General features: G+C 50.4%; 1 protein-coding gene across 10 annotated transcripts in view; it reads left to right on the forward strand.

Moving 5' to 3' along the window:
• Positions 1-17314, forward strand: part of PPFIBP2 (PPFIA binding protein 2) — a 145734-nt gene that overhangs the window by 105314 nt on the left and 23106 nt on the right. For all 10 annotated transcript variants that reach the window (XM_059135023.1, XM_059134988.1, XM_059135005.1 and 7 more), the window contains 7 exons: positions 4635-4727; positions 8738-8849; positions 11163-11224; positions 12348-12423; positions 13487-13590; positions 15338-15405; positions 17019-17076. In XM_059135023.1, the coding sequence (XP_058991006.1) occupies positions 4635-4727; positions 8738-8849; positions 11163-11224; positions 12348-12423; positions 13487-13590; positions 15338-15405; positions 17019-17076 (573 nt within the window). The remainder of the gene's footprint in view (positions 1-4634; positions 4728-8737; positions 8850-11162; positions 11225-12347; positions 12424-13486; positions 13591-15337; positions 15406-17018; positions 17077-17314) is intronic.

Below are 17314 nucleotides of genomic sequence, written 5' to 3' on the forward strand. Positions count from 1 at the left end.
CACACACCTGGGCAGTTCCCACAGCACCAGTGGCAGACCCCAGTACCAGATGCCAGTGCTTAATAAAGCGGGGCGGGGAGACCTAAGCTGCTTCATTGGCTGCCACCCCATCCAGCCCGGTCTCTGTTCTGCTCTGTTGCCACGTGTTGCCTTAAGTCCGCATTCCCGTGCCAGAGGCAGCTCATAGCTTCCCCCAACCTCTTGGGTTTCTTGCTGCCACCAGTAGCACCGTCATCTACCGTGTTACCCAGACTCATGGCTCACTCACTTGCTCCTTTACTCCCACCTGCGGGCAAGGGGTCAGGCAGAACCAGCCCCTCTACTCCCTGGCAGCCCTGTGTTTTATGGGTGTTGGCACTTAACAGCCTGTCGTGATTATTTGTGTATCTCTCCCCCCTCACCTGTGAGCCCCCCTCATTACTGTGGCCATGGGTCTTTGTCTGCATGGTGACTAGATGTCTATGGGCCGGGAAAAGGAAAGCCCCATAGAGCGCTAGCAGGTGCTATTCATCATTGAATAGGTATGAAGTCCAGGAATTGCGATTATTTTTTTCAAATTTGCCATAAAAGGCCAACATGTTCTTGAGGCTACAAAAGGAGTCTGGTCTGGAGTGGGAGGCAAAGGAGGAAGGTTTGGTAGAGGTGTGAGGGAGAGTTTATAGAGTCGGACGTGTTAGTGTGTGCGAGTGTGGCGTGTGCTCATGGGGGTGGGGCACCTGCAGCGTGTGTAAGAGGGGATGGGTCCGTGCATGTGCCTGTCTCTGCTGTCGCCAGGCCCCGTGCCTCGCTGTTGATGTGCTAGGATGCCCCCCGCCCCCCACTGCTGCCATGTGGCACTGTGGAGCTGCTGGGGGGTTGTTCAAGTTATAAGACAGCCCTGGCTGTGGCGTGGGTCTCCGGGAAAATGCCATGTCTTTTGGTTCCTGTGAAGGAAGTGGGTGGTCACCCCTGGGGGCCGCCTGCTGCTCCCCATCTGCCTGCTGCCTTCTTTCTGGGCGGCTCTCACGAGGAGGAGCTTTGCGTCTGAGAGCCTACTGGCCCTGAGTGTGTCTTCTCCTTTCTCTTCCTTCCTGCAGTCAGTTCTGAATGTGATCAGTGAGCTGCAGGAGCAGATGTGTAGTCTGCAGCTGGACATCCACAGGCAGATCCAGGAGCGCCTCTCACTCAGGAGGGGTGTCCCTGACGAGGTGGCGCCCGAGGATGGCACCGCTGAGCCCCCGGCCTGCAGCCAGGACTGCGCCTATTGGGAGGGGTCACCTGTAGGAACCACACCTAAGTATATCAGCATGTGTGTGCGGGCATTTCACAGGGGGAGGGGCTGGGGTTTCTCCTAACCATAGGTGCGTGCAGTGGCTTAACATGGCTGTGTTGTTACCTCTGGGCTGAGTTCTGGGACCCTCACTGAGCAGGGTCTGAGCAGGTGAGGTCCGCTCTCCAGTGGGTGGTGGCATTCGTCTTCCTTAGGGCTGGGAGTGAGGTGTGTCAGATGCTCTGAGGGATGGGGCATTCACGCAGCAGGAAGCCTCCGAGTCCCCTTCCCAGGTGTGATTCAGACACTGCTGGGCTGGGAGGTTGATTAAAGTTCCATTTCATGGATTTCTTTTCTTTAAGATTTTATTTATTTATTTATTTGAGAGAGAGAGAGAGAGAGAGAGAGAAAGAGTGCATGCACACAAGCTGGGCGTTGAAGGGGAGTCTGAGGGAGAAGCAGGCCCCCGCTGAGCAGGAAGCCCGATACAGGGCTCAGTGCCAGGACCGCAGGATCATGACTTGAGCTGAAGGCAAACATTTAACCAACTGAGCCACCCAGGCACCCCAGGATTTTTTTTTTTTTTTTAAGAAAATAACAGCATCATGAAATAATTCTTTCAAGTTTATTTTTAAACAAGTTGATCCCTAGTGAGAAAATAGAACACAAATTTCCATTTGCTATGACAGTGAGGTCATGATCTGAATGTCTAGGAAAGGGATTTCACAAACTCTGGGCCCTGTGGGATGTATCTGACTGGTGTCCTGGACTTGGCCCCTTGTACTAGTGGGATGGTGTCCTGTGTGTCCTAGCTGGGCCTGGTGATGGAAGCTGCGTGGAGATGACCTGTGCCTCCAAAGCCTGCTGTCAAAGAGGACTGGAAAGTCTGAGGGAAGGTCAGGGTCACAGTAGCCATGAGCATGGCAGAGGGTCTGCCTCAGCTCTGTAGTTAACCACAGTCCATACTCAACCATGGAACGTGTAAAAACTTTACGCAGACTCAGGCATGAGGAGAGAAGCTTGGGGGCAGGCTGGGGGGCGGTGGGTGAGGTTGGGGGAGATTTCTTCCTACATTAAATAAATGATAAGAGGGAAAAAAAATGAGAGTCCAGATATAAGTGTGAATTTGTATAGGGAAGTGCTGAGAAGGTACTGGGTTTGCCCCGTGTTGAGTGGGTCACCCAGGAAGATGGCTAAAAGAGGCTAAAATTCACACCAGTGCTTATAGCTGCTGATGGGCAGCAGACAACCTAAAAGAGGAGGTTGTGCCAAAGAGGTCACCAGAGCCTGGCCGCATTATGCTGTCTGTGCTGTGGTGGTGGCCTCTCAGGCAGGGCCAGAAATGTGCTCCCAGAACCATCCCCGATAAGCCACCCATCCCACCAGGTGTTTAAGTCTAATGCCGCAGGTCATGGCTGCAGTGATCTTTGCCTGGAAGGCATCTTTTTTAAAAGGGCATCAACAAATGTTTTCCTTAGCTGCGAGAAAATCTTGATGAATTACCCTACAAAATTCAAGGGTAAGCGGTGTAACGTTTTGGCGGACTGTCTCAGCTCCAGGTTGGTTAAATGCTGAATTGAATTTCACATGTTCATTCATCAGGAGGTACACACCTGTGTGCCGCAAGGCAGCAACGCAGACTTGGGGTTAGCCAAGCCCCTTCCGAAGTTCACAGCATAGGAGGAATACTAGCTGTTTGCAATCATACCAGTAAATGTCTGATTGCAGATGATGGAGGAGAGCTCCAGGGTGCCCTATGGGAGTGTAGTAAGGGGGCCTGAAGAAGGGGATGGTCGCCATAGCTTGGCCTCGGATCCCTGAGGATCAGCGGGAATTAACAGCTGCAGACAAGAGGGAGCGGTGTGTGTGAAGGGCCACGTCAAAAGGGGAACTACAAAGTGGCCAATGTGGTTATTGCCTGCCTAGGGAGAGAGGCGAGGGTAATATCAAGGGGCCGGGCGCCGGGTCAGTATGGCCAGCCTGGGAGTTTTGAGGAGCTTCGGAGTTTCGAGAGAATGCTAGGACCAGAGGCATGCTTTGATGGTATTGTTCCCCTGGATGCTGTAGGGGTCAGGGCCTTCAGGAAGGGCAGGGTGACGGAGGAGCAAGCCCTGGTGACACTGCCCGGGCTGTGGACGCGAGTTCCTAGGTTAGAGTAGTGGTGGCCGAGCTGGGGAGAAAGGAGAGACTCCTTTCCCTGGAGGTGGAATTCGCAAGGCTTGGGGTTGTCTGTGTCTCCCCGTCTTGGGGGAGAGTGAGGTGCCAGGAATGGGCCCCAGGTTTCTGGCACAGGGAATAGGTGCATGGAGATGGAGTTTTATGGGACGCAGATGTCTACAAGGGGCAATGAAGTGTTCCACCCGGGCTGCGACCATCATGAGATGCCTGCGGGGAGGTGTTCAGTAGGGAGTCTCTGAGAATCTGGAGATCAGAAAGTCTGGAAGTGAGATAGGAACCAGTCAGCAGGACCAATCCACTGTTAAAGAAGCCTCGGTTTGGGACAAGGGAGCTTAGCAGCATCATCTTTGCTAAAGGGGTAGTTTAGAGAGCAAGGGCCTCGTAGTCAGAAGAAACAAACCTGACTCACCACGAGCAAGTTGTTCAATGATCCCTTCCTCATTGAGCAACCTTCAGTGGCTCCTTACTGGACAAAGAATGGCATCTGAGCTCCTTATATCCTCCTCCAAAGCCTTTCCAGTAGGGCCGCACCTTATCTCTCTGGCCTCATGTCCCACTGCATGCCACCCATCCTCTGCCCCAGTCCAAAGCCCATCCCCTTTATCGGTCTCCTGCGTCCTTCCTCTGCTGGGTTGGCTTCTCCCTCCCTCCTCTCAAGTGGACCCAGTTCCCTGCCCAGGAACACTCACACTGGAGCTATATTTGGCATTTGGCCTCTTAGTGTCTTCTGTCCTGCTGGTTGTCCCTTCCTCTCTGGAGCCTTCCAGGATCATACTGTCCTCTCCAGGTTCCTTGACCCCCCAGCACAGAGGGATGCTCCCACCTGGCCTGCTTCCCGCTACTTTGTCTGCAAGAAGCTGCCTCATTTTTGCATCTGTGTTGCTCTCGCTCCCATATCCTAGCTGTCTTCGCCCCCACACACTTGGGCATGATCTGGGTGCACCCTGCAGAGGACATGGATCAGAACAGGTTCTAAAAATAAGAACGTTTTCTCTTCCTATGCCTAAAACTCCCTGGCTTCTGTTTTCTAATGGCCCAAACAGCTTTTCCCGGAACAGGACCATGGTTCAAGACTCGAGTTGTCGCGCGGAGCATGACGCAGGAGTTCCTGCCCCTGGCATCCTGTGCATGAGCCTACCCAGGGTTGTCGATCCAGGGGGCATCATGCTCTGTCTCCATCAGAACTCTTTCCCCCTCATCCCTCCAGGAGTTACTGCAAGAGCTCAGGCACCTCAAAATCAAGGTGGAAGAATTGGAGAATGAACGGAATCAGTATGAGTGGAAGCTGAAGGCCACTAAGGTACGAGGCAGTTACTGGTGCTTTGGGGGAGTGGCTGAGGGCCATTGGGGAGGGTCTGTGTTCGGGCTCAGGGTTTGCAATAGCCTGAGCTGGAAACACGCAGATTGACCCTACTGTGCGCCCACACAGACAGAAGGACCAGAAGGCTATTTTCAAAGGGAAAGCCCCCTGGGATTAGGCGCTGCTGGAGCAGCTGAGTCTCCTTCCTCTTGCTGTGTCCTGTAGCACCCCTAGGCTGACATGGGACCAGGAAGGGGCTATGAGCAAGTGAGAAGTCTTAAGGTAGATGAATTCCAATGTTAATAGGGGCTGCGACGTTTTAAATGTAGCAGTCCCTTTAATGATGTTTTTAAATAATGTTTTTAAAATAGTCATGCTGTATTTTTACCTTCAAATGCTTATTTTACCTATATAAATATACTTTGTTGTTCTAACTAAATCATGTTTCTGTTGAACTAGGGAGCTAGGCTACCCTGGGGGGCGGGGGAAGGGAACAGACCTGGAGTGACATTCTTGGGTAAGGGAGCTTCTGAACGCACCCTCTATTTCACTAAGGTCTCTGCAGCGCCACCCAGAGGTGTTAGCCAGATTGACATTTTTATTTCTTACTAGGGTTTTAAAAAATCCTTACGAATTTTCTTCACTTCTAGTTTGTACTTTTATTTTTTTCTATAAGTTAACTTTTAATGATTATAAAAAAGTACTTATTATAGGGGATTTTTAAGCCATAAAAAATGAATAAAGATCACTCCCCACCCGACCCCCCAGCCCTAGGAGCTACCATTTGTAATATTTCGTTCTAGGAATTTCTCTTTTGGGAGGTCTCTCTCTCTCTTTCTGTCTCAGTTTCTAGTAGTGACCACTTATATACAATGTATGTCATGCTATTAGAACTCTGAATGTGATATTGATGTCTGTATAATATGTTGTATGAAATTATTTTCTTCGCCATTGTATGGATGAGAAGGCCAAGGCACAGAGCAGTTAAGGAACTTCCCCAACATCTTACCAAGTCAGCAGCAACCATAGGCAATCCTAACCTGCTTATCTACAGTCCTGTTTTTATCTAAGGGGACCTTTGTGTGTATGGTGCTTCAGTCATTTTCTCAAAGAGCCCAGAACCTATTGTCATAGGGCTCCACTCAGGTGAGTCCTGTCTCAGGGAAGCCTCCAGAGTTGTACATACCACCTATTAAAAGACCAAATAACTCTTTTTTGGTCACCTAAGCTCTTTGCCTTGGCATATAACCCCTTGAGATACGATGGGTTATTTGGTAACTCCTAGGTTTGTGCACTTCCTGCATGCCAGAAGGCATCAAGCCCTTTGCCCACCTTTTCTCGTTTGATCTATGAAATAAGGTAGTGAGGTCTGTGGATTCACTATCTTCATTTTAGTGGTAAGAAAGCCGAGGCCCAGAGAGGCCAAGGCCAGGTTCCGATCTGGATCTGTGTCTTTCCAAAAACCACGCTCTCTTCCCTATAAAATCTTGATTCCCTACAGTAAAAGCCTGTACTCTTCTTGAAAGTTCTCTTCACTTTTCTGCATATAATGTGTCAGTCCCGTAGGCCATTCATTTTCCAGTGCGGCAGCAGCAGGGCCTGCTCCCTAGGTTTAACGAGGCCGCATACCTGCAGGGAGCTGGCGCACCCCCCTCCCCGGCACCAGTGTGCGTGCCTTTGCCTTGGACCTCTTGGCCACACAGCTGCAGCCTCGGTGGCTGTGGCAGGAACGTCCTTTGCCCTGTGGTCAGGTAGAAAGTCTGTGGGCTGAGGTAGACTAGGGTCCCTAGCTGTGGGGACGCTTGTCATTTCTGGCCATTCTGTGGAATTTGACACAAGGGAGGTTTGGCCCAGGCACTTAGTCTATAGGGTTTTCAGTAGGTGACCTCACCCAGAGGCAGGCCTCAGAGAGAAGAGACCTCCCTGTGCCAGGTGCTGGGCTCTGCCTCCATGGGCTCACGTCACTGACGTCCATCGTGGCTCCTGCAGACAAGCACTGGGCATCCAGATTGCTGACAGAGACCAGCTCTCACTCCGACTGCAGGGAAAGGGGAAAATGGCTGTATAGGAGGTACAAGAGAGGTTAGGAGACTATTTCCTAAGAATAGTATAGTCCTTGTAGAAGTGAGAGGAGTTTGGATTGCAGGTCTCAAGGCTAAGGTTTTTGGAAGCCATGGACATTGGTAGTGGTCAGCCATGGGCATTGAGGCCCTCAGTGAGCCAGGGAAAGCAATGGGTCTCAGCAAGCAGTTTGACATAGCGAGGCTTGGCTGTCTGGCCTCTACGGGTCAATACCACAGAGCAGAGGGGCAGTGCTCCATAGGACAATTTCGAGTAAGGAGATCCTCCCCCTTGCTGCCTCCTTGTTCTCTACATGGTCATCTCTTTCCCTTTTGGGGGATATCAGGGAAGGTTTATTCAGGGACCCTGAGGTGGGCTCGGGGAGCCCTCACCCCGTAATAGTGGCCTCACCTGTGCTGTTAACTCCAAAGCACTCAGGCAACAGTGGATAGCAGCTGGCTCGGGAGTGGGTGGAGTTTGTGTCCTGGGTACCGGTCCTGGTGTCTCCCCAGAAGCAACACGCAGGGATATTACTTCCTCCCATGGTTTCCTGTGATGAGTGAGTGAGGCCTGACGTGAGTAGTCAGCAAGCACGGAGGCCCAGGCAGAGTGGGTACTCCGCCAGTGTGTCCTGAGACTAAACACAGGCCTGTGGGGCAGAGGAGCCTCCAGAAGGCTCAGGGCTCATCTGGTTCCTTGAAATTGTTTGAAGGTTAACTCCAGCCCCTGTGGGAAAGGACGGCCCATTCCATGACCTTGAGGCATGACAGGGATGTGACTGGGCTCCCCCTGGGGAAAGATAGCCAGAGGACTGGGCTCCACTGTGTGTTGACTGGCTCTAGAGTTAGTCCTCACCCTTTCTTTGTCTAGTTTGGTGCTCAGAGAACTAGCTGGTTATCTGCAAGGGAAGGATTACAATGAGAGGAGCCACAGAGGCAGCATTTATTGAGTACTTACTGTCTACCAAGCATGAGGCTAAGTTGTCCGTGACTATTATCTTACTTAATCCTCACCACTGCCCTATGAAGTAAATGCTGTTTTCCCCATTTCATACATGAGGCAAGACTCGGAAAGGTTAACTTTCCTAAGGTCACCTAAGTAGGAAATGAGAGAATCCAGGTTTGGCTCCAAAGCCAGTGTGCCCCGTGGGATGGGACTGACACCGTTCTGATCTTCTCATGAGTATGGGAACTTGTGAATAATCACACTTACTGTTAAATGTGTGAAATTTAACCTGCTCTGCTTAGTAGAGATGTGGGAACTGCCCAGTACAACAGTCCATGTACATGTGAGTTTGAATGTGTGTATGCGGCATTGTGGCTGTGCTTACCTGTTTTATTTTGTCTGCTCGGTGCACCTGAGTGCTTGTATGTGTGGACACGTACGTGAGCGTGTGCGGGTTCCTGGAGCCTGGGCAGAGGCCGTGGCTATGCCTGAAGGGTGGGAAAGTACTTCCAGGAGGAACCCTTGGCTTACTCTTTGTCTACCAATAGTGGTTTGATTTCCACTGTACTTCCTAGATGAGCTGGGAAAATGGAACCTGTGTGCACTTGTCACAGTGGTGTATACCCATGGCTTTGTGTCTCTTTGGGGAGAAGGAAGACCACAACCAGAAGGAGACTGTCCATCAGCAGCTCTCCCATGACATGCCATCCCAGCTCATCAGGCCTCCATGGTGACTGGGCCACCTAGTCCGGTGGAAGGATACAGGGGACCAGCCCGAGCTGTGGGCATGGCCAAATGGGCCGGGAAGAATGCGTTCACGGGGCAGAGCGCCCCCTTGTGGAGAGACCAGTAAGCGTCCCTAACTGCTCGCCTCTGCTGCTTCTGTCCCTGACTGCCCAGCAGGCTCTAGGACCCATTGGTCCTGGGCGGTGAGAGGCTTGAGGCACTCCATCATAGTCTGGTCGTCCCTCTGAGCTCCCAGGGACCCTCTGTTGCTCTTTCAGGCTGAGGTGGCCCAGCTGCAAGAGCAGGTGGCCCTGAAGGCTGCCGAAATCGAGCGTCTGCACAGCCAGCTCTCCCGGACTGCGGCCCTCCACAGTGACCATGCAGAGAAAGGTAACCGCTGGACGGTGATAGGACGTGGTTGCCCCTGGGCCCTGGGCACATGTGTCTGTGAGTGGGGGTGTGTGTGTGTGCCTGTGTGAGTAGGCTTGATGTGTGTGCCTGCGTGCATGCAAACATGTCTGAGCGAACAGATGAGCGTGCGGGTGAACGGGCCTGTAAAGCATGGCTCTGTTGTGGACTCACGGCAGTGACCTTCTCATGTGTAGTCTGATCAAGAAGCTCTGAGCAGCCCCCATGGAGCTCTTCCTTCACTTGACTGGAAGGACTTCCTTTGTGTCCTCCCCACAGTAGTGATTCAGTCACTTGTAGATGCCTGCCTGATACTCATACCAGGCCCTGAGGGCACAGAAACAAAGCAGTTAATTCTCATCCTATAGATCTCAACTCACTGTTACCCCTCAGACCTATTCTGGCCACCCTACCTTAACGAAATACGCCCCCACCCCCAGTCCAATTTTTCTCTAACTTCCATCCTAGCACTTAAATGTATCAGGGCTGCACTGGGGAAGTCCTGTGGTGAAGACTGTGGTCCTCGCTATGGGGCCAGGTCTGTGTCTGTTCTCTTTAAGACTGGATCCACAGAGCCACACACAGCATTCAGCCCTGGTAGGCTCCTAAGAAATCCTGAGTGAGTGGAAGTGTAGTGAATGGACCGTGATAAGTTCAAGTCCGCTGTAAAATGAGAGGGTGAATCCTCAGATCCTCTTATTCACACCTGTTGAGTGTTTACAGCTGTTTACCTGGAGTACAGAATAATCACACACCTCCTGACTTCTCCTCCACCACCAGGCTGCAGAGCGATGCTGGACAAGGTCCGGTAGCCTTGGGGATTGGCCCCACTGCTGGGTCCCTGGTCAGCCTTAGTGTAGCTGAGCCTGGGTCCCTGACTGGGGTGGGGAAGCCACGCAGCCCTGAAGCCAAGACTCGGGCTGAAAAAGAAAATTGGTGACCCATATGTTCATCCCTCCCCCAGCCTTTCTCAGTCTCTTCTCAAGAGACTTTGAGCATGCCCCCTACCTGCCAAGGCTCAGGGTGGAGGCTGGGGCCCCCTAAGATATCCTAGCTTCTCCGCGATGCTTGACCTGCATAGAATGCTGAGCCCCGACTCGAGGCCAGGCAGCCTTCCCCCGCCACCCTATGCTTCTGTGCAGTCCAGGCCTTCTAGTCCGTCATCAGGTAACTCTTGGAGCTGGTCCTTTTGTCATTTGCTGCACAGGTTGGGTTCTGCCCAAAGCACTGAGGTTTGCCAGTCTTCATATGGGGCTTACCGCCCTCCTCCCACAAGTGGAGCTGCAGAGTTGGTCTTCAGCTGCCAAGAGCCTAAGATAGTGAGCAGGCACTATCTACTTTCCTCTGAAAATGAATCCCTATGACTATGTACACAAAGCCCATAAATTTACTCTTCCTGTTCTTGTTGCAAGTGGGATGCGTGTACTTAGTTCCCTTGTCTCCTTGCTTTGCTTACGTAGTCGTCCCTGTTCCTTTTTCAGTAATCAGTTTAGGAGTGGGGACAGGTCCTTGTTTTGGAACTCCCAACTATGTGACAATCCCTAGGCCTAAATATTTAGCAGAGAGACCTCCGGCTCCTTTAGGCACTGTCCTTTGGCTCTCCAGAGGGCAGTTGGGGAAGAAATCAAGAGTCCCTGTTAGGCCCAGAGGGAGAGCAGGCCGTGGGTGCTCCACACAGAGGCACACTGGGAAATTCTGTAGGCTTATGAAATAAGATAGTTTTCCTTAACTACAGAGTTTGTTTGAATATATTTATAGATGTGTCTAAACATTTGTTAGTCAATTCTGACTATACCATTTTAAATGAAGCCAAGTACCCACCAGCTCTTTTACATAATCATTTTTTTCTCATCTTCATTCAGCTGTGGGCTCTTTTTTTTTTTTCTTATTTTAAATTCACCTTTGCTACAGTCCATGGGACTGTAGGATTTTCTCTAAAACTAGTTAGCAGCCCAGGTGCATGCCCACTCAGGTAATCAGCAATAAATGTCTGTATTCTTCCGAGATGTTGATTTTGAAAGATTTGGGGGTTCTTCTGTGTCACCTTTGAGTAAATGGCATTTTGATTTTTCCCCACTAACGTCTATAAAGAGAAGATAAAATACCAGGCTCATTCATTCATTTAGTAGTCCAGCAAATGTTTAATGAGACTGACTATGCCATACATCATCACAGGCTTTTAAAGAAATAGAAGAGCCTGTGTGCGGTTGATTCACAAGGAAAGTATCAGCAGCTTAGCATGTGGGGATGTCTGTCTATCTTTACATAGTTCTTCCTACACCTGAATTCTTTTAGACCAAGAAATTCAACGTCTGAAAATGGGGATGGAAACTTTGCTTGTTGCCAATGAAGATAAGGTAAGATGACCGTCATGCAGGCAGCCCTCTCTTCCTCTGCTAATGTCTCTGGCTGTTTGGTCCCTATTGGTCTCTGATATTCTGGGCAGGGTCATGCCCATTAGGCTGCTGACCCGGGGATATGTGGGGAGAATGGCTTCTGCCTCTTAGAGACAGAGCCTCGGCCACCTGTTTTTGCCCTTGATACCTAGGAACTTGGCCTAAGTGAAATCAACCAGAGGCAGATTAAAGTAGTACCTGTTCATGTAGGTGTGGGGGAAAAAATATCACCACAGTTATTGCCAATGTTATAACTGCTTAGACTCCCGCTTAGACACCAGTCTCCTCTGTGCACTGTCTGGTGCAGACTCATCACGGAGACACTAAGCAGCATGCCATGTGCTTACCCCCCACCTTCTGTCCTTCACGTCCGATAACTGTATAATCCTAGGGGAGCCCCCTCTGTAACTAAAGAGCACCTCCCTGGGATGGACGTCAGCTCTGAGGATCACAGCCCTGCACATTACAGATGAGGACACTGAGATTCAGAGCACTTGAGTCTTGTCCAAGGTCAGGTGATAGTAGGTAGTGTATCCAGGGTTCACCCCCCAAGTCTGTCTAGGGCCAGAATCTGTGTGACCTCCCAAGCCCCCAGACCTCTGCTGAAAGAAATGATCTCCTCTGGGAGATTTCATCTATTGTACACAGAATCTCAGACTTCCCAGGAACAGGTGAGGGAATTGGAGATAAACACACCAGCTTTATTTTAATCTTTTTTTGCATGTAGCTCCTAGGACAATAGTTGAACTAGGAGACAGATTTCTAAGGCTACCTTAGGAGGGGAGATAGTGATTGTTCTGATCCGGAACTGTTTAACCCCTATAAGGACTGTTTTATGGCTAGAGATTGAACTCTTGCCTTTGGGTAGAGGCCAGAATGTTGGGAGCGGCCTAGCAGAGCACTGAGAACCCAGGCTCTGTGGGAAGGAGGCTGGATGCTGACCTTTCTGTTGAAGCGTTCCTTAGGTTCCCTGTGGCATCTCTTCTCCGTGTGCACAGAACACAATGTGGCCCCCGCCACCCATGAAATCTTCCGAGGGGCCAGTGGTGGTGTTCACGTATAGTCTACTCTCCCATTGTGACAGGACCGTCGGATAGAGGAGCTCACGGGGCTGCTAAACCAGTACCGAAGGGCGAAGGAGATGATGATGGCAACACAAGGTGAGGGCAAGGAGGGCTCTGCCCTTTTCTCCCAAAGGTATTTCATCAACTGGGTTAAACCCAGGGGCATTTTGCCAGAAGGGTCTTCATCTTCATTTGGAGAATGAAGCTGGTTAGCTGAAGCTGGAGAATGAAGCTGCTAGAGAATGGAGCTGGTTAGCCTGTTCTGGATAGGGGAAGTCGGCAGCTATTGTTTTCTAGAAACTATGTCCGATGGTGGTCCAGAGCTCCCAGGGACTAAGCAGATCTTCAAGAAAATAAAGCCATCAGTGCAAGCCCTTGGGAATCTCCATTCTTGGAGATCAGCTGTGTGTCTTTCCAGCATACCCCTTAGGGGCAGTAAGTGCAGTCAAACCTGGACCAATAATTACTTCGGTACCCTCATGGGGGATTAGAGCTTGCCCACCTCCAGAGGAATCTAAAAGCTCCCCCACTAGATTGCCAGGACACTCGGGGAGCCTCCTTTAAGTCCCTGGGTACCTGGGTTCCCGTAGGAAGGCACAGGGCTGGGAGAGCTATCCATGTTTCGTATTTAATGCCCAGGGTGAACGAACCTCCCAGGCAGCATTAGTGTTTGTCTGAGCACAGCAGGCTGTAGGCCAGGCTGCCTGCCTTACCCTTCATGCCGCTGACCTGAGCTCCTATCACAGTCCTGGGAAAGCAGCTACTTCGGAGGAGGGGGCTGCTCCGAGGGCATTCAGAGACCTTCCATTCTGGCTGAGCTTCTGCTGGGCCTGCACACACATCACTTCCCTGTATTCCCTCTTTTTTGGTATTTGGGGTCTAATCAGAGCCTGATTGCCTGTGGCCAAGGAGAGAGAAGGTTGGGGAAGAATCCTAGGGGTTTCTCTATGTTCCATACATGAGCTTTGCCCTTGAGATGACCCTCATGACAGTCCATCTTCAGATGTCCTGAAGAATCTGAGTCACACTCTTAATGTACCTTTATGTATTCCTTAGGCTTTCTTAAAGAAGGAGAAAGACTGTTAAAATTTTGTGTTAATTATGGGCTTCTGAATAACTCCCACAGTAGTGATCCCCCCTTCTGCATTAATGCTTCCAGGGCCTTCGGAAAGAACTCTTTTAATCAATGAAGAAGAACTCGAGGGAAGTTTCAGAAAGTGGAACAGTGCGAATAAAGGCCCTGAAGAATTCTTTAAACCAGAGGTGCTATGTTTCACCCATGATGGGGGTTTTGGGCAGGCCCTGGGAGCTTACAGAGCTTGGGGGATGATCTAGTCAGGTACCTGTCAGGTATAAATCTTGACAGGTGAGAAATTAAATAGATGGCGTGGCCCCCAAGGCCCTAGGGAGAGCACCGAGGGCGGGTAGGGGCCTAGGCACTGGCCTGTGTCCTGACTGGGTGCGTAGGCATCATGGACGCTGGACTTGCAAAGATAGGAACTCTCAATCCAGTTCCTTGTTTCTTTTGTCTTTCCTCTCTGGGGTATAAGCAGAGACCGAGGGTGGTTTGGTTTTATCTCCCCCCATTTGTCCAGTGTCTGTAATAGTGCCCGATGCCCAGGAGAATGCAGATGGTTGTCGAATGGATGAGTGTGCCTTCCTCATGGAAGGGAATAACTTCAGCTACTGCAGGGATCCGTTCCTATTTCAGACACCCCCTCCAGCCGCTGTAACCAGCAGACAGATTTTCTTTGTCCTGCACAAATCTCTCCGCATTCAGATTAGATACAAATAAGCACGTATACTCATAGATCCAGATCTCAAGGAGAGAAAGGGCTTCGGCTCAGGGTATAAAAAGCTCATGAAACTCTAGAATGGCCAAACTGAAGAGGATCTTAGGGGTCTAGCTCAACTCTTTTAATTGAGGGAGGCACTAAAATGTTACCAAGTGACCCAGTTATCAAGTCAGACAAACATTCCAGATTGCTGGCAATCGTACAGAAGCAGTGATGGACACCCAGTACCAATGTGTGATAACTGCAGTGAGCTCTGTACATGGCTCTCACCTTATTTCTTGTCACCTTAATGACACCCAGCTGGGATTCTTACTTTATTGTGAAGCTGAGGCTCAGAGAGGGTAATTAATCTGCTTTAGGTCCCACAGCAGCTAGATGGCAGAACCTGGAAATGGATGCATGTTTATTAGACCAAAAGGTCTAAAAAAGTATCAAAAAGGTACTTACCAGGCTCTAGAGAAAAAGTATCTTTGCACTTAGTACAAAAGTGAAAGTGTCAAACTGAGTCCTCCTTAGATGCCACCTTTAGCTCATGTTCGGTCTACCTGTAATTCTCTTCCCTTTTTGCCTTCTCACTAAGCCCATTCTCATTTCTCAAGTGTTCTCCCCTCTGAAGCCCTCTTCTGAAGTTTCCCTTCCTCCCATCCACCCCTCTGTTATGTTAGAGGTGTCATTATCATAAGAACGTCTGCACTGATCTTTTATCTCAGCTGTCTGCCCTTTTGCTGTGGGGAACACTTACTCACACCCAGCATGGGGCCTGGCAGGCCATGGAGGTGGCTTATGCTTGTTGAGTGCATAGGTCCATTCTAGTGCTTCTCGTTGCAAGCACCAGACATCAACTCTGGCTAACTTACACCAACAAGGCATGTTTCTGAAAGGGTGCATGGTGGCTTCCTGCAAGAAAGAAAAAGCTAAGGAACTCAGCTCAGAGAAGGCAGGAGTGGCAAGGGTCCCCAGGGGTTCAGGTGTCAGGACTCTCCTGCAGGGATATGGGGGCAGATCTGGGGAGGAGGAGCAGGTTGGCCTGGGTTTCCAGTACTCCTTCCTCCTGGGCGTCCTGAAAGAGCAAGTCACCTGAATCAACACAGTCAATGTGGCTATACCTAGAGGAGGAAGTGGGACTCCTCAAGGGGAGTTGTCCAAAGGAGAAGGGATGGTAGGTGGTCTCCACACATTAAGTGTCCCCTACAGTGACTTCGTTTCTTGTGCAGATGCCTCCAAGATGTAGCTCTCCCACCGTGGGGCCGCCTCCACTACCACAGAAATCACTGGAAACCAGGTAGGTGTCCTGACTATGTCCCCAGAGCTGCTGTGTGCTCAGCCCACCCTTGGGGCCCCTGCATGGCAGGGATTGGCCGTGCAAGGTGAGCATAGCCACAGATCCTAGTCACACCTGCCCTTCCACTGAGCAGTGCTCCAGGCCCTGACAGTGGCCACAGTGTGGCCATGGAACAGTCACAAACGTGCCTACCTCCCCTAGCCACGGAGGAGCTTCCCTTCCCATGGGATAAGGAACTGGGCCATTGTCACTGAGAAAAGACCTGGCCAGAAGTTGGAGCCTCAAAGGAGAAGTGGCTGTAGGTCATCTGTGCCCATCAGGGATTCCTCGGGGCTGAGAGCATCCCGTGTTGTGTGTCTTATTTTCAACAGTCCACTCTTGAAAGTCCTTCCTGCTCTTAGGAGTCCCAGAGCCCTGGACAGTCTGGCTTCTCAGGGAGAGCCATTTCTCCTATAGGGAGGTTGGTTCTGTTGCTTTGGGGAAGCTTCACATGAGCTTATAATGGCAATGAGCTTATAATGGGCTGGCCTGTGGGGTCATCTGGCTGCCACTGATCTAGTTCCCTCTAAAATGAACTATTTCTAGCTCCCTAGGTCAACAATTTAGAACATGCTTCCAGGTTAGGCCCCATGTAATGGAGATACAGAGGCTCCACTGTCAAGAGCGGAGTGTCATTCAGTGAGGCATCTGGGGAGATTGGCCGTATGTATGATGGAAGTTTCCCCAGAATGGTGCTGAGGCTCCAGCTCCTACGTTCTCGACCCCACTTTCTATAGAGTCATTGTTTCCCTCAGCCTTTAGCCCTAGAGAAAAATGCCAGTGTCAAAGGCTGCAATTGGTAGTCACTTTGCACAATAAGAAATTTAGTTTATATATGAGTTCACTTAGGAAAAAGTCAACAGTGATTAACTCACATTGACCAGACTCACAGGAGACCAATGTACTAAGAGATTTTGCTTTACTCATATAAACTGAGAAGCATCACTGCCAAAGAGACTTGTTACAAGGTAACTCTTGTGACCCCTGTTGGCATGGTCTCTTCTCTATATAGTTTGTGCCCTTCTCTGCAAAATAACCTCTGAAAAAGCAAATTCCACTGAGCAGACTGATCAGGACAGAGCTGGAGCAAAAGCTTGGAAGATCCTAACAGGTGATGCTTTGGAGCTGTGCCTGGCTGATGTGCTCACCTCCACTGTAATGTGGCACAGTTCCTTCCTCCCGGGGTAATATCTTAGACTCACGGATGAGGCCATATTGGCACCTCTCCTGTCTTTTGACTCTGCAGAGCTTCTTTCTGACTATAGACCATTTAGCTCCCATTGATGTAATAGAATTGAGTGTGTTCTGTATTTTCAAGGAATGTCAAGGCCTTTTGATTTGGATTTAAATGATGCTCTCATGCCCTCAACAACACATTGTCTGACCAGGCTGTTCCGTGAGATGGGCCAGTCTCCTGTGTAGTGATTGTGATGAGAGAGTGACTTTTTCCTGACCTTGACCCTAAACCCACTTAACAGACTACTGGTAAAACACTTGGTATGTCCTCTGCATGAATGACACACCACCTTGTCCAGTAACTGTGTCTTTGTTCGCTTTCTTTTGTGTTTTTCCAGAGCTCAGAAAAAACTCTCATGTAGCCTAGAAGACCTAAGAAGTGAACCTGTGGACAAGGTCAGCCTCTTGTAACTCTTGAGTTCCTTACCCAGCAGTGCTGGGACACACAGGTCCCACCTTGTAGAGGCCTTTCTGAAGCTGATGGAGAGGCAGGAATTACATGAACATTCTGAGAAAACCAGTCAGGTGTGGCCCAAGGCATCCCAGAGGGAGGCCAGGGCATGCTGCAGGTAGTTGATGGACAAGATGCAGAGGTGAGCACAGGCAGGGTTTTGGGAAATGGCGGGGAGCAGGA

This window comes from Mustela lutreola, chromosome 1 (assembly GCF_030435805.1).
Source record: "Mustela lutreola isolate mMusLut2 chromosome 1, mMusLut2.pri, whole genome shotgun sequence".
Lineage (NCBI taxonomy): Eukaryota > Metazoa > Chordata > Mammalia > Carnivora > Mustelidae > Mustela > Mustela lutreola.